The sequence below is a fragment of the Natator depressus genome, chromosome 13 (assembly GCF_965152275.1).
Source record: "Natator depressus isolate rNatDep1 chromosome 13, rNatDep2.hap1, whole genome shotgun sequence".
Lineage (NCBI taxonomy): Eukaryota > Metazoa > Chordata > Testudines > Cheloniidae > Natator > Natator depressus.
In genome coordinates, this window is record NC_134246.1 from 11,907,465 (window position 1) to 11,931,345 (window position 23,881).

Genomic DNA, 23,881 nt, shown 5'->3' on the forward strand with positions numbered 1-23,881 from the left:
CAGCAATGCTATCTGTGGCCAGTACCCAAAGTCTCAGGAGTGGAGACTGATGCAGGCTTATGCTGTCGATTGCAATTAAAAAATGCAGTGCAGTGTAAATTAGCAAACTGTCCAAGTCTGACGAAAAACATAAGTTTGGACAAAGTTCCACAACGAAGATAGAAAAATCCATTGAACTATACAGACCTCTGGCTCATAAACTAGGAGATCAAGTCAGAAATAAAAGGAGAGTATAAGGCAGAAACAGTAGAAGAATAGCTAGATTACATAGTGAAGAAATGTCATTTTTTTTTGATACATAAAGGTTGGTGTGTAAAGGGCCGATAAGTAGAAGATAGAGAATGTGTCAGATTCTCCCCTGCACCAGGGTGGCTTTGTGCTGCAAAGCTGCATTCAGGGAAGTGTATTTGGTTAAGGGAGGATCAGCTTCATGTAAAGGGATACTCTGGCAGTGTAAAGCCAGGTAATGACGCCTCCCTTGGTGGCCTCTCGGTGGCCAGGTGTCATGGGGAGCTGCCCTCCTGCATGCTCTCTTGTGGCCTGGCAGATGTATTGCACTCAAAGCCCCCTCAGGTTCTTACAATCAACTACCCCAAGTGAACCGATTCAAGTGGGGGCCTGATTTACTAAGTCTTTCGACCAAGGATAACTCACTTTTTTAGCTGTCCCTGGTCAGCCCACTCTGGGTCCATATAAGAGTCTGGTCAGCTCTCTCAGAAAAGGAGTTGCAAGTTCTCTTCCTTGGAGCTGAGTTGCAAATTAGGCAGCTATAGGGCCTTAGCCAGATTCTCCCTCAGCTGCTCCCTTTTCCCCAGTTAGGCCTCAGGCTCAAAAGGATTCAACCGACCAGCCTTTGCTTTCTGGTACATGCCCAGCTATGCAGAAGGAGGCAGCATTTATGCTGGTTCCCTTCTCATCCCCAATTGCCTTGTCCCACCCCATCTGTAAGACTCCTGACTCAGGGTTTTGAAGACATAGTGATGGGATGTCCTCATACGCACCACTGATTTCTGGGACCACCTCCTCTCTCTCTCTCTCTCTCTCTCTCTCTCACACACACACACACACACACACACACACACACACACACACACACACACAGAGAGATGGGCTGACAACTAGGCCCTACTACCCTTCTTTTGTATGGAAATGGCAACATCCACATGTTAATAGAAAGACCTGAAATCCATTTTCAGGAGATGCAGAGTGCCCTTTTGCTATACCTCCTGGAAATGAAAAGGTGGGGCACTTTTTCACAATGTGTTTGATGGTTTGGAGGTCTCCACATTTGCACTGTGGCACATCCTTCATTCTCCATTTGTGCATTGGGTGTGTGCCTCTTCCATGTAACATCCTAATATAGTTGACGGTCATCCACTGTCTTCAGCAGAGCAAGAACTCAGGTGGTTTGACAAGTGGGATCATCTAGGAGGTGCTTGTTGTTTACATCAAAGCCTGCCCATTGCATCTGCCTGGTGTCTTCTGGGTTGCAGTTAGCTGAGAGATGAGCTTCTCCAGATGCCCAGAATGGTTGGGGGGACTTAAGATGAGTGCAAGGAGGGTGAACAAGGTTGTCATGGTGTGGGAGCTTTGGTTACTGAGAGCTTTCCTGTCCTAGCACAACGTAGCCATCTCTTGCTGGGTGTTGGTGGAGGATATTTGTGAAGACTCGAAGTCACAGCAGCAGAGTGAACTTCAGGGTGCCAGTTACAAGTCTCATAGCCACATTTAGCTGGATGTCAATGAGGCTCATAGGCAAGCTGCTTCCCTCAACAGGTGTGCAGTAACAGGCTGGGGAATAAACTAAAGCCAAGGTTGCCATTTGTAGCTTTTGAGCATTACAACCCCAGCTAGAATCTGCTCACTTTTGGAAAATATTGGTATGACTTTGTTTTATGGCTCATCTGCTTCAGATATTGACAGGTAAGACTGATTGAGGTTGACTCCTAGGTAGCGGGGTTAGGACTGTGAGCAATTGCCTTGCCTCAGAAGTTTACATTCAGCCTCCTCTTAGCTTCAGAATTGCTGAGATGGAACGCTGATGACACTGGTTTTGGTTTGAGCCGCCAGTACTGAAAGCAGTTTTCCATCTTCTTCAGATCAGCATTAAGGGTGTCTTCCGCTTCCCTGAGTGTTGAGGCCTGTGTCATTAGTGCCAGGTTGTTGGCATACATGACCTTGTGGTATGTTTTTTGGGCACATCACTTGTCTAGAAGTTAAAAAGGGATGGTGTTATTATTGATCCCTGCCGGAGGCTGTTTGCAGACTGCTTTTTGCTAACCTGATTTCTGAGCTGGACACGGAACATTCTGTCCGAAAGGATTGACCTGCTGAGATGAAATGTCTGGCTGCACTGAAGCAGGTTGGATAGCAACTACTATCCTAAATGGGGCAGACTCCCCTGATGTACCAGGGTATGGGAAGAAACCTGGGAAAAGGGGGCCTGGCTGGGTCTTCCTGTGCCCTGATGATCTTTGGCTGCTGTTGGCAGCTGGTGCACATTAGTCTTCAGACTTCTCTAACTAATGCCAGTGCATCGGAGTAACCTACAGCAGCCTCAGGATCAGAGGAGCAGCAAGGTGCCTTTAAGGCTTGCGATGAATCTGAGTTGTTCTGAGGTTTAGGCCATTGAGAGTAGCTCAGTCATTGGTTGTATGTACTGTGGACTCTTTAGAAAATGGAGGCTATTGCATCAGACAAGGCTGTGCACTATTCGATATATGGAATTAAAAGGAGTCAAAAAGTGAAGTCTGGGTAATATTAAATATGGATGAGTGAGTGTAAAATAATTGCATGACAAGTCTGCGCTCCATTAAATAGGAGGGAGAAGTGCTAGCAACAAAGTTTGCTACTGCAGAATAAAGACAACTGGTTAAGCAGCTCAAAGCACAAGGAATGGGATGGGGAGGATCAGGATAAATGAAAATCTGTCCTTAAAGAAATGGAGACTCATTCTTGTAACATCTGGGCCAGATCCTCTTCTGGTGTAAATCACTGGAGCTCCGCTGACATCAATAGAGGTGTATACTGATTTATGTCAGCTGTGAATTCAGCTCCGTGATTCCGACTGCCTAGGAGATTGTAAATAACCCTGATACTTGATAGATGGCTGCAAAAATTATAGCTGAAGAAACAGCACGGAGGAGGATGAGTCAGAAGCTCATGAAGGAAGGATCGGTGAATAATGAAACCAAAAGAAAGGCAGCCATAGGCAGGGAAAGATTCTGAGCATTTAAAAGCATAAAGATGATGATGACTTCTCAATGCAGAATAATGAGGACATTATCTTACAAGTCTGTGTGTGTGTTAAAATAATGAAATAGGGTGCTGAGGGTGGATGGGAATCAAGCTTGTTCAGATCTGTGTGTGTGTGTGAGAGAGAGAGAGTAATAAATGAGGAGAAACACAGGCAATGGTATTTGGTGGATGTGAGGATTTGGTTTTGTTTTTTCCCCAAATGTCTGCAGGCAATATGAAGTAGAGCTGGGAGAATGCTGCAAAAATGGCCTATATATTTTCTTTCATATTTTTAAATCATTGCAACCAAGTTCATGATCCTTTAGTTTTCACCAGAAATCTGATCGTTGATCTAATTCTGCAACATGCTGGATGCCTCATGAGAAGTGCAGAGTACTGTTAGTTCCTAATTTAAGCACCCTCAACTTTACTTTAATGGCGGTTGAGAGCACTTGGCAACTCCCCTACCTTGCTGGATTAGCCTCCACGGCCCCAAGTCAGCAACACACTTAAGCGCCTGCTTAACTTTCATCACATGCTTAAGGACATGCCTCTTCAGCAAAGCATGTGACATATGCTTAACTTTTTACTTCAGTGGAACTTAAGCACATGCCTAAGTTCTTTGCTGAGTGGGAAGTGATTTAAGCATGTACTTTGCTCAGTGTTACTCAACCAGTCAGGGAAAAGTAGTAAAAAGTAGTGTCCAGGAAATGGACCGCTTGTGTGGATTGGTTATCCCCGATAATATCATGGCAAACCTGGTGGCTGACCTTTGACTTTGTCCTCACCCACAACTATTTCACATTTGGGGACAGTATATACCTTCAAGTCAGTGGCACTGGTATGGGTACCTACATGGCCCCACAGTATGCTAACATTTTTATGGCAGACTTAGAACAATGCTTCCTTAGCTCTCGTCCCCTAACACCCCTACTCTACTTGCGCTACACTGATGACATCATCATCTGGACCCATGGAAAAGAAGCCCTTGAGGAATTCCACCATGATTTCAACAATTTCCATCCCACCATCAACCTCAGCCTAGACCAATCCACACAAGTGGTCCATTTCCTGGACACTACTGTGCTAATAAGTGATGGTCACATAAACACCACCCTATACGGGAAACCTACTGACCTCTATACTTACCTACATGCCTCCAGCTTCCATCCAGGACACACCACATGATCCATTGTCTACAGCCAAGCTCTAGGATACAACCGCATTTGCTCCAATCCCTCAGACAGAGACAAACACCTACAAGATCTCTATCAAGCATTCTTAAAACTACCATACCCACCTGCTGAAGTGGAAAAAAAAACAAATTGACAGAGCCAGAAGAGTACTCAGAAGTCGCCTACTACAGGACAGGCCCAACAAAGAAAATAACAGAATGCCACTAGCTGTCACCTTCAGCCCCCAACTAAAACCTCTCCAGTGCATCAAAGATCTACAACCTATCCTGAAAAATGATTCCCCCCTCTCTCTCACAGATCTTGGGAGACAGACCAGTCCTCTCTTTCAGACAGCCACCCAACCTGAAGCAAATACTCTCCAGCAACCACACACCACACAACAAAAACACTAACCCAGGAACCTATCCTTGCAACAAAACCTGATGTCAACTCTGATGGTGTCACTTGAATAAATGTGGACATAGGACCTAATCACATTAGCCACACCCTCAGGGGCTCGTTCCCCTGCACATCTACCAATGTGATATGTGCCAGCAATGCCCCTCTGCCATGTACATTGGCTAAACCAGACAGTCTCTATGCAAAAGAATAAATGGACACAAATCTGACATCAGGAATCATAACATTCAAAAACCGGTAGGAGAACACTTCAACCTCTCTGGCCACTCAGTAAAAGACTTAAAGGAGGCAATTCTGCAACAGAAAAGCTTCAAAAACAAACTCCAATGAGAAACTGCTGAGCTTGAATTAATATGCAAACTATATACCATTCACTTGGGTTTGAATAAAGACTGGGAGTGGCTGGGTCATTACACATATTGAATCTATTTCCCCATGTTAAGTATCCTCACACCTTCTTGTCAACTGTCTAAATGGGCCATCTTGATTATCACTACAAACTGCTGATTTTTTTCTCCTGCTGATAATAGCTCATGTTAATTAATTAGCCTCTTACAGTTTGTATGGCAAATTCCACCTTCTCTGTATGTATATATAAATCTTCTTACTGTATGTTCCATTCTATGCATCTGATGAAGTGGGCTGTAGCCCACGAAAGCTTATGGTCTAAGGCAGTGGTTCCCAAACTTGTTCCGCCGCTTGTGCAGGGAAAGCCCCGGAGGGCCGGGCCGGTCTGTTTACCTGCTGCATCCGCAGGTTCGGCTGATTGCGGCTCCCAGTGGCTGTGGTTCGCTGCTCCAGGCCAATGGGAGCCGCTGAAAGCGGCGCGGGCTGAGGGACGTACTGGCTGCCACTTCCCACAGCCCCCATTGGCCTGGAGCAGCGAACCGCGGCCACTGGGAGCCGCGATCGGCCGAACCTGCGAACACGGCAGGTAAACAAACCGGCCCGGCCCACCGAGGGCTTTCTCTGCACAAGTCTGGGAACCACTGCTCTAATAAATTTGTTAGACTCTAATGTGCCACAAATACTCCTGTTTTTTTTCTACCTTGAATGGTCCTTTAGAATATGTGCTAACTACTTATGCTAAACAAGCATTTAGCTGTGACAGAGTACCTTTACCAGACCTGAAGAAGAGCTCTGTGTGTCTCAAAAGCTTGTCTCTTTCTCCAACAGAAGTTGGTCCAATAAAAGATATTATCTTACCCACCTTGTCTCTCTAAGTTACTCATTAGCAGAGATGGGCTTGAAGCAAAACTCCAGATGAGAGCTCCCCTGCCCCCAAACTTTGGAGTGGGAAGAAGGCAAATGAAATCCAGATGCAATACTGAAAGTGGCTACACAACCTTCTCCCCCCCATCCAAGATATACACAACCACTAGATTTATTATTGCAGTATAAAAAGGAAGAGTAAGTGTACAGTACTGTGAGATGAAAAAACATGTGGCTTACTCACAACCTTCTACATTTCAAAGAGCTTTCGGAGAGGGACCTCTCATTTGATGAAGATCTTTTTTTCTGTTTAGTCATAAACAGATGAATCCTATAATAGCCTCTGTTTCCTCTGCTACAGGAGGTCTGTATGATTAATAAGATCTCCCTGTAGTGAATGCCAAGCCAAACAGATGAATGCAAGATGCATCTGCTGTAGATTAAACATTTGGAAAAAACATTTTATAAATATTTTTATATTTTTTCCACAACATCATATCCATATGGCAGTTAACTAGGGTATATATTGAAAACCTTGCATGTACAGTATATAGCCATGTGTATGTATTTAATATACACGGTCTAATAAGTACTTATGTTGTCACTCAACAAATAGCTCTCTGATATGACTTCTAATTTATTTTAGATGTCACATCAGACTCTTTGAAAGGACCACATGTGCCTTCGCAGGCAAAACATGTGAATGTTTCTGAGTAGGTGGGATGGTAGGAAGCAAACCTTTTATTAGTTCTCAGAAACAGAAATATGTAAGATGATCTCCCTGTTAGGAAGAGGTAAATGTAAAAGAAGATACAGTACAAGCTGTCCTGTACTGAAGATGGTTAGAAATATAAGGCTGTCTTTGAGAAGAACATAAACAGACTTCTCTGGCAGTTTTTAGAACCTCTGGGATAGGACAAAAAGATGGAAGGAAGGAGTTTTAACTAATTTTGGTTTCCAGAATAATTCAAACCTGTGGGCCTGATTCTCATAATAATTAAATACACCCCTTTTAAGGCCAGTTTACACTGCTAGAGTGGTGTAAAGAGTTTTGTGTAAATGAAAATGAGACATATTTTACTACAACTGTATTACATTACATGATAAAGGAAAGGTCTGCTTTTTTCTCTTTGGTCTCTGAGCATTCTGCATGCTTCTGAAATCCCCATCAAGTTCAATGGCACTTTTGGGTGGACATAAGGAGGACTGGACCATAATTTTGAAACTAGTAGAAAGTGAAATGTGTGACAATTAAACTCAAAGAAAAATCTTGTTCAACCCAGGTCTCTGTCTCAGACATTCTTCTCGCTCACCATATGCCTGTTGTCCTTGTAAGACATAGAAGTATTAGCTAGTGCATCAGAATGTTGTAGGCTTTAGTTGCTTGATAATCATGAGACCCTAAGAACCTGCTGCATGAGTCAAATAACTTGATTCATTAAATGTTCTGTTGATCTTTCTACCTTTGGTAATTCCTCCAATCTGCCTCAAAACACAAATCATTCACCCCCACCCCTTCATTGCGGAGGCGCTTGCTTGGATGGCTTGTAAAGATTAAAGTCTGACTTGAACAATGCTCATCCAAAGAGAAGGGCTCAGTGAACAGATGTTCGCACTAGCAGGGACAAACCCTGCAAGGGGAAGTCTAACGCTTGTCGATTCATGTCTGTTTGGACTCTGAGAATATGGATTTCCAGACTTTACACCATGATAGTCACAATCCAACATGACATTTCCATGTATGCCTTTGCCCGGGTTGCAGTGCAGAGGCAAATAATTGCTTGTGCTTAATTTTGCCTGTGCCATACACTATTAGATATTTAGCTGACAAAAGTGGCTTAGGCTCCTCACATTCAGGTTGGTTTTAATATTTATATTATGTCTTTAGACTCCCCTAATTAAGGGATTTGTTTCACTACATGTTTCCCATATTCTTGCTCAGACCCCCCCCAGCTCCTGAGGGCTACGCCACTGAAGGGTCAAACTGAATTCTGGATTTGGTAAATACTCTGGGTTAATGACTTGGTAATATTTCTTTGGTGATTCACCCGCATCTGTTTTAGGTCAGTCTTTCTCCCCAGTCTACTTGTCATTGTGTTGCTCCTCCACTGCAAGGCACTTCCCTCAGTTTTTTAAATTAAATTCATTTTTTTCTGAATTTGTATTGGAATACCAACAAAGTTTTGGATTCACTGGCTGCACAAAAATGGCAGAAATGTCATGGTGGTAACTGTGGGGGAAGAAGGCAGGTTTAGTGAGGGAGTTTCCAAACCTAACACCTTAAAGTGGCTCAAAGTTTTTGAATCCGGTTTGGATACAGAACTCAGAAGGCTGGCCTAATCTGAACATGGCACATTGCGTCTCTTCAACTCAGCAGACTGAGTCTTAGGTTCAACTTCAACCCAATTAATGCCGATTTTAATAGGAAATGCATCCACAGAAATTTGAGACAGTCTTGCATTAGAGGGATATTCTTGTACAATGGACATCACTTCTGTGTTCTGAAGAACCTCCATCTAAAACCATTTATGTTGGCTCTTGTACCCAGCCCAAAGCTGTGTATTTACTCCACTGCTGAAATGCAGCCATCTCTGGGGTTGAATGTGGCAGCCATTCTACACTGCTAACATGGCGCGCGCTCTCTCTCTTTATGGTGGGAACTGAAATAGCTTCTCTGACTGTAGCTACTAGGGGGAGTTTAGTTGGTGTTAGATTTCAGGATTAGGTAGACAGAAAGGGCCAAATTAATCTTTGGTTTAATTCCACTGTTTTCTATTGGTTCACATCAGGGATGAAACTGAGCCAGAGTACCATAATTACCTGAGTTTAGCTAAAACTCCAAAGCTAAACTCTTTATTATTAACACACTTACTTGTGCAAAAAATGTCTGGAGACCTTTAATGACCATAGGGGACTGGGCCTTATTTCTCTTACAGCTAGTCTAAAAGAAAGATAAAACTAGAGCTAGTAGAAAATTTTCCATTGAAACTTTTTTTCCAATGAAACAAATTTTTATATCCGTTTAATTTCTTAAATTTTTAGGTTATCAAAAAACTCCAAAACTATATATATATATATTTGGCTTTTGGTTGCTGAAAAATATTTTCAGCTTTCAGCGTTTGTTTTTTTTAAACCAAAATCCAAACCTTTTAGAGGAAGAGTTTTAGAAGAAGAAAAATATTTGTCACAACTTTTTCATATGACAAATATTTCCGGATCAGCTGGAGTTAAAACAACAATGAATGCAAAGCTTCATGGCCCATAGCTATGGGCTTATTGCATCTCTTCTCTTGCTCCATCCTCTTTTGACTCTCTATAGAAGGCACCCACAGGTCTTTGCCAATGTGTTTCTGTCACTTGGCTCAATTTCCTGCCAGAGAGCTCAGCTAGATACAGATCCCTGGCTTCTGTGGTGCGGAAATCTGAATAATAATTTCTGCTGCAGACAATCCCGGTGAATCACTGTCCTACTTTGGATTCCCAGGGGAAGATTGCATTTCTATAATTTGGGAGCAACTGCTTCAGTAGATGTTTCCATTTATTCAATGAGCAGGTCAAGACAGAAAAAAATATAAAATGTAACCCAAGAGCAGCCGATTAAGGGAGAACTCCTTGTTACTGTACCACAAGTCATTGTAATCTAAGCCCTCGAGGGGTATAATTTTTTTAAAGAAATTCACTGTGTTGGATTCTAATTAAAAGAAAACAATACTCAAATCTATGATTAAAGAAAACTAATTATGTCATTATCTGTTTGTCCTTGGTAGGAGTATATAGACTCATAGACATTAAGGTCAGAAGGGACCATTATGATCATCCAGTCTGACCTCCTGCACAATGCAGGCCACAGAATCTCACCCACCCACTCCTGCAATAAACCTCTCACCTATGTCTGAGGTATTGAAGTCCTCAAATCATGGTTTAAAGACTTCAAGGTGCAGAGAATCCTCCAGCAAGTGACCCATGCTACAGAGGAAGGCGAAAACCACCCAAGGCCTCTTCCAATCTGCCCTGGAGGAAAATTCCTTCCCGACCCCAAATATGGCAATCAGCTGAACCCTGAGCATGTGGGCAAGACTCACCAGCCAGATACCCAGGAAAAAATTCTCTGTAGTAACTCAGATCCCCCCCCATCTAACATCCCATCACAGGCAATTGGGCCTATTTACCATGAATAGTTAAAGATCAATTAAATGCCAAAATCATGTTATACCATCTCCTCCATAAACTTATCTGGCTTCAAGACTAAACTCGATAGGTCTTTTGCCCCCACTGCTTCCCTTGGAAGGCTATTCCAGAACTTCACTCCTCTGATGGTTAGAAACCTTCGTCTAATTTCAAGTCTAAACTTCCTGATGGCCAGTTTATATCCATTTGTTCTTGTGTCCACATTGGTACTGAGCTTAAATAAATACTGGAGAGGGAGAGGAATTATCCCTCTGATATATTTATAGAGAGCAATCATATCTCCCCTCAACCTTCTTTTGGTTAGGCTAAACAAGCCAAGCTCCTTGTGTCTCCTTTCATAAGACAGGTTTTCCATTCCTCGGATCATCCTAGTAGCCTTTCTCTGTACCTGTTCCAGTTTGAATTCATCCTTCTTAAACATGGGAGACCAGAACTGCACACAGTATTCCAGGTGAGTTCTCACCAGTGCCTTGTATAACGGTACTAACAGCTCCTTATCGCTACTGGAAATACCTCGCCTGATGCATCCCAAGCCCGCAGCAGCTTTTTTCACGGCCATATCACATTGGTGGCTCATAGTCATCCTGTGATCAACCAATACTCCGAGGTCCTTCTCCTCCTCTGTTACTTCTAATTGATGCGTCCCCAGCTTATAACTAAAATTCTTGTTATTAATCCCTAAATGCATGACTTTATACTTCTCACTATTAAATTTCATCCTATTACTATTAGTCCAGTGTACAAGGTTATCCAGATCCTCCTGTATGATATCCCAGTCCTTCTCTAAATTGGCAATACCTCCCAGCTTTGTATCATCTGCAAACTTTATTAGCACACTCCCACGTTTTGTGCCAAGGTCAGTAATAAGATTGGTCCCAAAACTGATCCCTGAGGAACTCCACTGGTAACCTCCCTCCAGCCTGACAGTTCACCTTTCAGTATGACCCGCTGTAGTCTCCCTTTTAACCAATTCCTTATCCACCTTTCAATTTTCATATTGATCCCCATCTTGTTCAATTTAACTAATAATTCCCCATGTGGCACGGTATCAAACACCTTACTGAAATCTAGGTAAATTAGATCCACTGCATTTCCTTTGTCTAAAAAATCTATTACTTTCTTAAAGAAGGAGATCAGGTTGGTTTGGCACGATCTACCTTCTGTAAAACCCTGTTGTAGTTTGTCCCATTTACCATTGATCTCAATGTCCTTAACTACTTTCTCCTTCAAAATTTTTTCCAAGACCTTGCATACTACGGATGTATGTAACTAACAGGCCTATAGTTACCCGGATCACTCTTTTTCCCTTTCTTAAAAGTAGGGACTATGTTAGCAATTCTCCAGTCATACGGTACAACCCCTGAGTTTACAGATTCATTAAAAATTCTTGCTAATGGGCTTGCAATTTCATGTGCCAATTCCTTTAATATTCTTGGATGAAGATTATCTGGGCCCCCTGATTTAATCCCATTAACCTGTTAGTTTTGCTTCTACCTCAGATATGGTAATATCTACCTCCATATCCTTATTCCCATTTGTCATGCTACCATTATCCCTAAGATCCTCATTAAAGACTGAGGCAAAGTATTTGTTTAGGTATTGGGCCATGCCTAGATTATCCTTAACCTCCACTCCATCCTCAGTGTTTAGTGGTCCCACTTCTTCTTTCTTTGTTTTCTTCTTATTTATATGGCTATAGAACCTTTTACTATTGGTTTTAATTCCCTTTGCAAGGTCCAGTTCTACTTGACTTTTAGCCTGTCTCACTTTATCCCTACATGTTCTGACCTCAATAAGGTAGCTTTCCTTGCTGATCCCTCCCATCTTCCACTCCCTGTATGCTTTCTGCTTTTTCTTAATCACCTCTCTGAGATGCTTGCTCATCCAGCTTGGTCTACAACTCCTGCCTATGAATTTTTTCCCCTTTCTTGGGATGCAGGCTTCCGATAGCTTCTGCAGCTTTGACTTGAAGTAATCCCAAGCCTCCTCTGCCTTTAGATCCGTAAATTCTTCAGTCCAATCCACTTCCCTAACTAATTTCCTTAATTTTTGAAAGTCAGCCCTTTGGAAATCAAAAACCCTAGTCTCAGATTTTTTTTTGTTTGTTTATCCTTCCTGTCAGTTTGAATTGAATTATCTCATGATCACTTGAACCAAGGTTGTCCCCTACAACCATTTCTTCTACGAGGTCCTCACTACTCACCAAAACCAAATCTAAAATGGCATCCCCTCTAGTCGGTTCAGCAACTACTTGATGAAGGAATCCATCAGCTATCGCATCTAGGAAAATCTGAGCCCTATTATTACTAGCACTTGTCCTCCAGCCTATATCTGGGAAGTTAAAGTCTCCCATGATCATGCAGTTTCCATTAGTATTTACTTCATTAAAAACATTAAAGAGGGCTTTATCCATATCCAAATTAGATTCCGGCGGTCTATAGCACACCCCAAGCACGATCACAGGGGAAGCTCTAGCAGTTTTCTTCCCCAATGTGATTTTTGCCCAGACGGACTGTCTTATCCATTCCATCGCTTCTTATTTCTTTACATTCTACCTCATCATTGATATACAATGCTACTCCACCACCTTTACTTCTGTCCTAAACAGCACATACCCTTCAATAGCTGTAGTCCAGTCATGACGACTATTCCACCATGTTTCTGTTATCCCTATAATATCTGGTTTCACTTCCTGCACCAGTAGCTCTAGTTCCTCCATTTTGTTACCTAGGTTCCTCGCATTGGTGTACAAACATCTTAATTTTTGCTGTTTGGCCTCGCTCACATTCTTTACCCGATTAGGCATGGACATTCTACAGCCAGTATGACCTATTAGACTGGTATCCACACTGCCCTTCCTCCTTATGTCCATTCTCTTACCCACAGCTGTATCCTTTCTTACTTTGTTTTCTTCCCTCTCAATGCTAAAATCCGGTGTGGAGATTACCTGGACATCTCCCAACCATCTCCCCCAAATTCCTAGTTTAAAGCTCTCTTAATCAGTTGTGCCAGCGTCCTTCCTAGAAGTCTGTTTCCTTCCCTACTCAGATGAAGTCCATCCCAAGAGAACTGTCCTCTGTCCATGAATGCCTCCCAGTGGCCATACATCCCAAAGCCCTCCTTATAGCACCACTGTCTGAGCCATCTGTTGATAGTCTTAATCTTGTCACACCTTTGTTGCCCTTCTCTAGGAACAGGCAGAATCCCACTGAAGATCACCTGAGCCTCGATTTCCTTAAGCATCTTCCCCAGCTTGGCATAGTCTTCCTTGAGACTTTCCAGTGAGAATCTACCGGTATCATTTGTTCCCACATGAAGGACAATCAGTGGATTCTTTCCCGCTCCCTTTAGGATCCTCTTCAACCTCAGGTCCACATCCTGTATTTTAGCACCTGGAAAACAGCACACCCTTCTATTCTCTGGATCAGCTCTGGTTACAGGCCTGTCCATTCTTCTCAGTAAGGAGTCCCCGATCAAGTAGACCTGCCTTTTCCTGGTGACAGTGCAAGTCTCCGGTCTATCCCCTGTTCCCTCTGGCTGCAAGTTCTTTCCATTCCTATTCTTCCTTGTAATCCTTTTCAACCCATCCTGTATCCTCCTGGGGCTCATATTTGGTGTAGTCTCCATTGACTCTTCCCCTTTTCCTATAGGACTAGCTGCTCTTCTCTTCTTCCTTGCCCTTCCACCTTCAGTGACCACCTGCTGAGCCCCTTCTTCATTTTCCAACTTTGCAAATCTGTTCTTGAGCTCTATTTCTCCTTCACTAGCCCATCTTTTCCTTTGCCTGGTTCTCTTAGTCACATGCTTCCACTGTCCACTTTCCTCACCCAGCAGTCTCCCCTCAGAATTCTTCAGTCCTGCTTCCATCTGCAAGTCTGAGCTTTTCTCTTCAGCTGCCTCATGTCTTTGCTCCATAATCTGCTCGAACCCCCTTCTAAACTCAACCAGACTTTCCACCTGCATCTCCAATCCTCTGGTCTTTTCTTCCATCAGCTCGATCCGACGGCACTTCACGCAGACGAAACTCTTTCCAGATACCCCCTCCAGGATCACGTACATACCGCAGCTTCCACATCCAGTCATCTTCATTGTGTCTTCCACTACATGGGTCACTCCCACTGCTGCCTCTGTATCTGTCACAGCCTTCCCACCTAAATCCTGTTAATCTGGGAAACACAAACCCCACCCAAACACCAGCACCCACAGCAAAAACAAACCCCAAATGAGAACCGCAATACGAACTCCCCTTTCAAACTCCTCTGTTTGCTGGCTCCTGTGCCGCTGCAGCTGTCTGTGCCACTGCCTGACTGGCTGGCTACCTTTATAGGACCCCTACTCAGAGAAGCCCCGCCCCCTAATCAGGGCTCCGCTTCTCTGCCAGCACAAAGCTGGGAAATGTGTTTTCTTTACATTCTTTATATTATGTACCCAAGTAAAAGTGACTAGTGACAAGCAGCACTAATATCCCAGATCAAAACAGCCCTGAGCTTTTGCAGGGTTTAGAATGTGCAGTCAGATCTGTATCTGAAGTTAGCAGCTCAGGCCCCTCACTAAAAATATCTTGAGGGGCATGAATTCGTATACCTAATAGGTCTTCTGAATACAAACTTCACTAAAGTTTGAGAGGATGGGAGGGGTTTGGATCTGGTGGTCTGATCTGGACCCATCCCTGGAAGGAATGTATTTCCTATTTTCACTGCCTTGTCACTAGGAATGAAGGATCTGGTTCATATGTAAAGTGACAATGTCCCTTCCTGGTCTGCACCCACTCAGCCTTTGAACAAAATCAACATTTTGTGAGCTTCTGAGATGCTGGAGAATTATTTTTCCCATTATTGTGTGCTTTTGTGCCCCTCGGGCCTTCCAGGTTCTGGATGGGACCTGAAACATGCAGTCTCTCTCACACTATTTCTGGCTTGACTATGATCCGGCACGACTGAGAATCACAAAATAAAGCCTGTTCTTGGGAGGTTTCCAGCCCACTGTTTCAGATGTGAGAAATTCACATGATGCAGAGAAGATTCTGAAGTCTGTGTGGTTCTTCGCACTGAACCCCAAACCTTTTGCAGCTCATTCATTCTTAACATGCTGATTCATTTGCTGCAATCAAATCCTTACTTAATTAAGAAGGGGAAATGGCTCTGCCATTTCCTGCAGCTGTCAGGGCCAGACTGTCCCCCTGATCTTTGTACAGTGAGGAATACTGGGCGGGGTGCAGTGGAAGGGGCAGGGGAACAGGAACACCCCATACAATTTCACTCCTTCAAGTTCAGGGAGTATAGGGTCTTTCCTCCATGCCCCTTCTAGGCGCACATTGCTGCAAAGAGTCTAGGTGGTTGAGAAGGTATCCCTGTGCAGCCTACACAGTGCCCCAGGAAGGAATGGGGGCGGGGAGGGGGGTGTATACCATTTTAATTATTGAAGTATAACTATACCAATATAGTTAAAGTAGTACATCTATACGTAGACAAACCCTTAGGAGAAAAGATTCAAAAAGCGACCAACCAAATATTTGGGTTCCAAAAAACAGGACTTCAATGTACATTAGAAATCTGATTAAATTTCATCTCTCTGTTAACTGAAGATCAAACATGCTTGGATCCAAATGTAAAAAAATTAGAGTTTTTTGTTTTTAAGGATGCTCAAGAAAAAAATATCGTTTGCGGCAATTTTCCTGGAACTGAAGGAACAGTGAGAGTCAGCAGTTTCAAGTTCTAGTTGATTATTGGATTCATTAGGAATGGGGTATCTGAAACCGACACTATGGTTAGGCTTGGAAGGATTAGATTTCTATCGGTAGATGTCAATTTTATCGTACACAAACATTTCCATCGACTAATCAAAATTCACAGGCAAAGAAAGAAAAATGTTGCTTGCAAACTTAGACTTTATTTTAAGGATATTTACATGGTATATTTTGACATGTGATGTTGACAGTTTTAATGGTTATAAAGCTTTAACTTTTTTAATCTCAAAGTCTACTGTCATTAAATTATTGTCTGATCGCCCCCATTGTCTGACTCCCCCATAATTCCCTGCAACTGTGAAAACTGAAATAGATAAAAATTGAAAAAAGTGCTAAAAACAAACAAACATTCATATTGTCTGTTAAAATAAAAAAATAAAAATTGAAGACTGCCAAGTTTAAATCTAGGCAAACTCTGGTCAAGGGAGGTTCTCGTCATATAATTTTTTCCAGTGACTAGATGTTTTGAATTATTTCAAGCCATTATTCATTTTGTTGGTAAACAAGCACAACTTGATCATGGATTTTTGTGCCTAATAGGCTTTATCCAAGGAAGAAAAGATGTGGGTGAGAAACAACCATACACACGCGCACACACAAAAGAAGCTCAAACAAGGAAGTCTCTGCAATGGATCAAGGCCAGTTATTGCACTATTTCAGGCTGAGAAAGGTCATTGATGTTTTCCAACTTGGATTTATATTTTACACTTATTTGTAATGTTACCTCAGTGTGTCTCATAATGTCAGGGAAAATGTTTGGTTTTGGTTTGAAAATGTCAGGGTAGGATTTTCTAAAGCAATGTAGCATTAGCTCGCGTCTTCTCCCATTGGGGTCGATGGTAAAACTCCCATTATCTTCAGTGGGAGCAGAGTTAGGCCAACGCTGAGCACTTCTGAAAATCCCACCCTTAAATGTGTTGTCAGATTTTCAAAGGTATGTAGGTGTCTAACTCACACTGAAATCATTCAGGAAGGATATATATCCATCTAAAACTATTTCATTTGACAAGAGTTCACAGAGTTAGAACTTATGGATTCGCTTCTGGTGTTCTGCCACTGACCTGCAGTGGGAATCATGTAATCATCCTGGACCTCAGTTTGTTTATCCATAAGTAAAATATAAAATACCTACCTGTCTCACAGATCTGTGGTGAAACTTAACTGACCAATACCTGGAAAGGGCTGCAGAATCTTGGTTCAAAGGTGCCTATCTACAACAATATAAGGGAGATGTGATGAAGAAATCCAGAGAAGGATACAGCTTGTGAAAAATGCATTTGACAACTTCCAAAGCCTCCTGTGTTGTCAAAAGCTAAAACTGCACATCTACACTAGGTTGCTGAAGTGCCACATAGGGTCAACTCTCTTGTGCAGATGTGAGAGCTGGACACTTAAAAGGGACAATCAAAACCGAACGAAGAGGTGATGAGAAGGATGAATTTTAAAAGAGCACAACTACTTGAGAGCCAATGTAAAACAACATCTTTTTGTAGACGCATAGCTTGCTGATCGCAGAGTGACTTAAGTCTAACACTCAGGGTATGTCTACGCTACGGAATAAGGTCGAATTTATAGAAGTCGGTTTTTTAGAAATCGGTTTTATATATTCGAGTGTGTGTGTCCCCACAGAAGTGCATTAAGTGCATTAACTCGGCGGAGTGCTTCCACAGTACCGAGGCTAGAATCGACTTCCAGAGCGTTGCACTGTGGGTAGCTATCCCACAGTTCCCGCAGTCTCCGCTGCCCATTGGAATTCTGGGTTGAGATCCCAATGCCTGATGGGGCTGAAACATTGTCGTGGGTGGTTCTGGGTACATATCATCAGTCCCCCCTTCCCTCCCTCCCTCCGTGAAAGCAAGGGCAGACAATTGTTTCGCGCCTTTTTTCCTGAGTTACCTGTGCGGACGCCATACCACCGCAAGCATGGAGCCCGCTCAGGTAACCATCACCGTATGTCTCCTGGGTGCTGGCAGACGCGGCACGGCATTGCTACACAGTAGCAGCAACCCATTGCCTTGTGGCAGCAGACGGTACAATACGACTGGTAGCCGTCCTCGTCATGTCCGAGGTACTCCTGGTCGCCTGTGTGAGGTCGATCAGGAGCGCCTGGGCAGACATGGGCGCAGGGACTAAATTTTTAGTGACTTGACCAGGTCATTCTCTTAAGTCCGGCAGTCAGTCCTATTGAACCGTCTTATGGTGAGCAGGCAGGCAATATGGATTGCTAGCAGTCCTATTGCACCGTCTTCTGCCGAGCAGCCATGAGATGTGGATGGCATGCAGTCCTTCTGCACCGTCTGCTGCCAGCCAGAGATGTAAAAGATAGATGGAGTGGATCAAAACAAGAAATAGACCAGATTTGTTTTGTACTCATTTGCCTTCTCCCCTGTCTAGGGGACTCATTCCTCTAGGTCACACTGCAGTCACTCACAGAGAAGGTGCAGCGAGGTAGATCTAGCCATGTATCAATCAGAGGCCAGGCTAACCTCCTTGTTCCAATAAGAACAATAACTTAGGTGCACCATTTCTTATTGGAACCCTCCGTGAAGTCAACCCTGTAAGCCGTGTCCTCAGTCGCCCCTCCCTGCGTCAGAGCAACGGCAAACAATCGTGCATCTGAGTTGAGAGTGCTGTCCAGAGCAGTCACAATGGAGCACTCTGATTGGGCTAAAACATTGTCGCGGGTGGTTCTGGGTACATATTGTCCGGCCCCCGTTCCCTCCCTCCCTCCGTGAAGGCAAGGGCAGACAATCGTTTCGCGCCTTTTTTCCTGAGTTACCTGTGCGGACGCCATACCACCGCAAGCATGGAGCCCGCTCAGGTAACCGTCACCGTATGTCTCCTGGGTGCTGGCAGACGCGGTATGGCATTGCTACACAGTAGCAGCAACCCATTGCCTTCTGGCAGCAGATGGTGCAGTATGACTGATAGCCGTCCTCGTCATGTCCGAGGTGCTCCTGGCCACGTCGGCTGGGAGCGCCTGGGCAGACATGGGCGCAGGGACTAAATTTTTGGTGACTTGACCAGGTCATTCTCTTTAGTCCTGCAGTCAGTCGTATTGAACCGTCTAATGGTGAGCAGGCAGGCAATACGGATTGCTAGCAGTCGTATTGTACCATCTTCTGCCGGGCAGGCAAGAGATGACGATGGCTAGCAATCGTATTGTACCATCTTCTGCCGGGCAGGCAAGAGATGACGATGGCTAGCAATCGTATTGTACCATCTTCTGCCGGGCAGGCAAGAGATGAGGATGGCTAGCAGTCGTACTGTACCATCTTCTGCCGAGCAGCCATGAGATGTGGATGGCTTGCAGTCCTTCTGCACCGTCTGCTGCCAGCCAAAGATGTAAAAGATAGATGGAGTGGATCAAAACAAGAAATAGACCAGATTTGTTTTGTACTCATTTGCCTTCTCCCCTGTCTAGGGGACTCATTCCTCTAGGTCACACTGCAGTCACTCACAGAGAAGGTGCAGCGAGGTAAATCTAGCCATGTATCAATCAGAGGCCAGGCTAACCTCCTTGTTCCAATAAGAACAATAACTTAGGTGCACCATTTCTTATTGGAACCCTCCGTGAAGTCCTGCCTGAACTACTCCTTGATGTAAAGCCACCCCCTTTGTGGATTTTAGCCCCCTGAAGCCAACCCTGTAAGCCGTGTCGTCAGTCGCCCCTCCCTCCGTCAGAGCAACGGCAGACAATCATTCCGCGCCTTTTTTCTGTGCGGACGCCATACCAAGGCAAGCATGGAGTCCGCTCAGCTCACTTTGGCAATTAGGAGCACATTAAACACCACACGCATTATCCAGCAGTATATGCAGCACCAGAACCTGGCTAAGCGCTACCGGGCGAGGAGACGACGTCAGCGCGGTCACGTGAGTGATCAGGACATGGACACAGATTTCTCTGAAAGCATGGGCCCTGCCAATGCATGCATCATGGTGCTAATGGGGCAGGTTCATGCTGTGGAACGCCGATTCTGGACTCGGGAAACAAGCACAGACTGGTGGGACCGCATAGTGTTGCAGGTCTGGGACGATTCCCAGTGGCTGCGAAACTTTCGCATGCGTAAGGGCACTTTCATGGAACTTTGTGACTTGCTTTCCCCTGCCCTGAAGCGCATGAATACCAAGATGAGAGCAGCCCTCACAGTTGAGAAGCGAGTGGCGATAGCCCTGTGGAAGCTTGCAACGCCAGACAGCTACCGGTCAGTTGGGAATCAATTTGGAGTGGACAAATCTACTGTGGGGGCTGCTGTGATGCAAGTAGCCCACGCAATCAAAGATCTGCTGATATCAAGGGTAGTGACCCTGGGAAATGTGCAGGTCATAGTGGATGGCTTTGCTGCAATGGGATTCCCTAACTGTGGTAGGGCCATAGACGGAACCCATATCCCTATCTTGGCACCGGAGCACCAAGCCGGCAAGTACATAAACCGCAAGGGGTACTTTTCAATAGTGCTGCAAGCTCTGGTGGATCACAAGGGACGTTTCACCAACATCAACGTGGGATGGCCGGGAAAGGTACATGACGCTCGCATCTTCAGGAACTCTGGTCTGTTTCAAAAGCTTCAAGAAGGGACTTTATTCCCAGACCAGAAAATAACTGTTGGTGATGTTGAAATGCCTATATGTATCCTTGGGGACCCAGCCTACCCCTTAATGCCATGGCTCATGAAGCCGTACACAGGCAGCCTGGACAGTAGTCAGGAGCTGTTCAACTACAGGCTGAGCAAGTGCAGAATGGTGGTAGAATGTGCATTTGGACGTTTAAAGGCGCGCTGGCGCAGTTTACTGACTCGCTTAGACCTCAGCGAAACCAATATTCCCACTGTTATTACTGCTTGCTGTGTGCTCCACAATATCTGTGAGAGTAAGGGGGAGACGTTTATGGCGGGGTGGGAGGTTGAGGCAAATCGCCTGGCTGCTGGTTACGCGCAGCCAGACACCAGGGCGGTTAGAAGAGCACAGGAGGGTGCGGTACGCATCAGAGAGGCTTTGAAAACCAGTTTCATGACTGGCCAGGCTACGGTGTGAAAGTTCTGTTTGTTTCTCCTGGATGAAACCCCCCGCCCCTTGGTTCACTCTACTTCCCTGTAAGCTAACCACCCTCCCCTCCTCCCTTCAATCACCACTTGCAGAGGCAATAAAGTCATTGTTGCTTCACATTCATGCATTCTTTATTCATTCATCACACAAATAGGGGGATGACTACCAAGGTAGCCCAGGAAGGGTGGTGGAGGAGGGAAGGAAAATGCCACACAGCACTTTAAAAGTTTACAACTTTAAAATTTATTGAATGACAGCCTTCTTTTTTTGGGGCAATCCTCTGTGGTGGAGTGGCTAGTTGGCCGGAGGCCCCCCCACCGCGTTCTTGGGCGTCTGGGTGTGGAGGCTATGGAACTTGGGGAGGAGGGCGGCTGGTTACACAGGGGCTGTAGTGGCAGTCTGTGCTCCAGCTGCCTTTGCTGCAGCTCAACCATACACTGGAGCATACTGGTTTGGTCCTCCAGCAGCCTCAGCATTGAATCCTGCCTCCTCTCATCACGCTGCCACCACATTCGAGCTTCAGCCCTCTCTTCAGCCCGCCACCTCTCCTCCTGGTCATTTTGTGCTTTCCTGCAGTCTGACATTATTTGCCTCCACGCGTTCGTCTGTGCTCTGTCAGTGTGGGAGGACAGCATGAGCTCGGAGAACATTTCATCTCGAGTGCATTTTTTTTTCTTTCTAATCTTCACTAGCCTCTGGGAAGGAGAAGATCCTGTGATCATTGAAACACATGCAGCTGGTGGAGAAAAAAAAATGGACAGCGGTATTTAAAAAGACACATTTTATAAAACACTGGCTACACTCTTTCAGGGTAAACCTTGCTGTTAACATTACATACATAGCACATGTGCTTTCGTTACAAGGTCGCATTTTGCCTCCCCCCACCGCGTGGCTACCCCCTCAACCCTCCCCCCTCCCTGTGGCTAACAGTGGGGAACATTTCTGTTCAGCCGCAGGCAAACAGCCCAGCAGGAATGGGCTCCTCTGAGTGTCCCCTGAAGAAAAGCACCCTATTTCAACCAGGTGACCATGGATTATATCTCACTCTCCTGAGGATAACACAGAGAGATAAAGAACGGATGTTGCTTGAACGCCAGCAAACATACACTGCAATGCTTTGTTGTACAATGATTCCCGAGTACGTGTTACTGGCCTGGAGTGGTAAAGTGTCCTACCATGAAGGACGCAATAAGTCTGCCCTCCCCAGAAACCTTTTGCAAAGGCTTTGGGAGTATATCCAGGAGAGCCGCGAATGCCAGGGCAAAGTAATCCTTTCACATGCTTGCTTTTAAACCATGTATAGTATTTTAAAAGGTACACTCACCGGAGGTCCCTTCTCCGCCTGCTGGGTCCAGGAGGCAGCCTTGGGTGGGTTCGGGGGGTACTGGCTCCAGGTCCAGGGTGAGAAACAGTTCCTGGCTGTCGGGAAAACCGGTTTCTCCGCTTGCTTGCTGTGAGCTATCTACAACCTCGTCATCATCATCATCTTCTTCGTCCCCAAAACCTGCTTCCGTATTGCCTCCATCTCCATTGAAGGAGTCAAACAACACGGCTGGGGTAGTGGTGGCTGAACCCCCTAAAATGGCATGCAGCTCATCATAGAAGCGGCATGTTTGGGGCTCTGACCCAGAGCGGCCGTTCGCCTCTCTGGTTTTCTGGTAGGCTTGCCTCAGCTCCTTCAGTTTCACGCGGCACTGCTTCGGGTCCCTGTTATGGCCTCTGTCCTTCATGCCCTGGGAGATTTTGACAAAGGTTTTGGCATTTCGAAAACTGGAACGGAGTTCTGATAGCACGGATTCCTCTCCCCATAGAGCGATCAGATCCCGTACCTCCCGTTCGGTCCATGCTGGAGCTCTTTTGCGATTCTGAGACTCCATCATGGTCACCTCTGCTGATGAGCTCTGCATGGTCACCTGCAGCTTGCCACGCTGGCCAAACAGGAAATGAGATTCAAAAGTTCACGGTTCTTTTCCTGTCTACCTGGCCAGTGCATCTGAGTTGAGAGTGCTGTCCAGAGCGGTCAAAATGGAGCACTCTGGGATAGCTCCCGGAGGCCAATACCGTCGAATTGTGTCCACAGTACCCCAAATTCGACCCGGCAAGGCCGATTTAAGCGCTAATCCACTTGTCAGGGGTGGAGTAAGGAAATCGATTTTAAGAGCCCTTTAAGTCGAAATAAAGGGCTTCATCGTGTGGACGGGTGCAGGTTTACATCGATTTAATGCTGCTAAATTCGACCTAAAGTCCTAGTGTAGACCAGGGCTCATACTATCAGACAAGATGACAGGCAAACCAGGAAGAGAAGAAGGAGAGCCAGTTACATAGGAAATATCAGACAGACTGTTATCCAAAGGAGAGCAGAAATTTTACAACTCTGTCGTGACTGCAAAAGATGGATGGTGGTGGCCAACAATCTTTTTGTATCGGAAATGTTACTTGAAGAAGAAGAGGAAAGTATACTGCAAGTGCCACGTACATATTATGCATACTATTCCTATTAGCTCTCCCAGTATTAGAAGGCCTGATTTTCATTGTGGCCACAACCTAGCCTCTCTTTCTTCATCCTTAGTTATTTATGTTCAGTTGATTTCATTTAGCCATATAACTACCCATCTGTGCCTTCACAGCAGAGAGTTTTACATCTAAATGACAGTGATTGCAACTGCAAAACATTGTGCATGCAAAAATGCACAAATACTTGCAAGACGCCTAGTAATTGGAGCAACAGAGTCATCTGTCAATGTTCCCTTCCGAGTAGTGTGTTCTTCACTGGGTTCGTCTTGACGAGGGTAAAAAGGTAGGTTTTAGAACATGTTAGCTCTCATATTCTAACTATCACATTCCAAAACTCTACCTC

General features: G+C 44.8%; 1 protein-coding gene and 1 long non-coding RNA gene across 2 annotated transcripts in view; one reads left to right on the forward strand and one right to left on the reverse strand.

Annotated features, from left to right (window-relative positions):
• Positions 1–23,881, forward strand: part of LOC141997279 (uncharacterized) — a 181,211-nt gene that overhangs the window by 100,617 nt on the left and 56,713 nt on the right. The gene's annotated exons all lie outside the window — the stretch shown is intronic.
• Positions 15,133–22,778, reverse strand: LOC141997321 (uncharacterized). Its single transcript, XM_074969630.1, has 3 exons — positions 22,349–22,778; positions 21,343–21,760; positions 15,133–15,214 (listed from the first exon to the last, which is right to left on the reverse strand). Exons 1-3 carry the CDS (start codon positions 22,752–22,754, stop codon positions 15,133–15,135), a joined length of 906 nt encoding a protein of 301 aa, XP_074825731.1. The 5' UTR covers positions 22,755–22,778.

What these genes read in the sequence shown, in the direction of transcription:
- LOC141997321 (XM_074969630.1), bottom strand. Translation starts at nt 22,754, where the DNA reads ATGAAGGACAGAGGCCATAACAGGGACCCGAAGCAGTGCCGCGTGAAA. An exon ending in AGGCGGAGAAGGGACCTCCG is followed by an intron (nt 21,761 to 22,348) that starts GTGAGTGTACCT and finishes TTTCTCCACCAG; the next exon opens with CTGCATGTGTTTCAATGATC. An exon ending in CCCAGACGCCCAAGAACGCG is followed by an intron (nt 15,215 to 21,342) that starts GTGGGGGGGCCT and finishes CATCTGAAACAG; the next exon opens with TGGGCTGGAAACCTCCCAAG.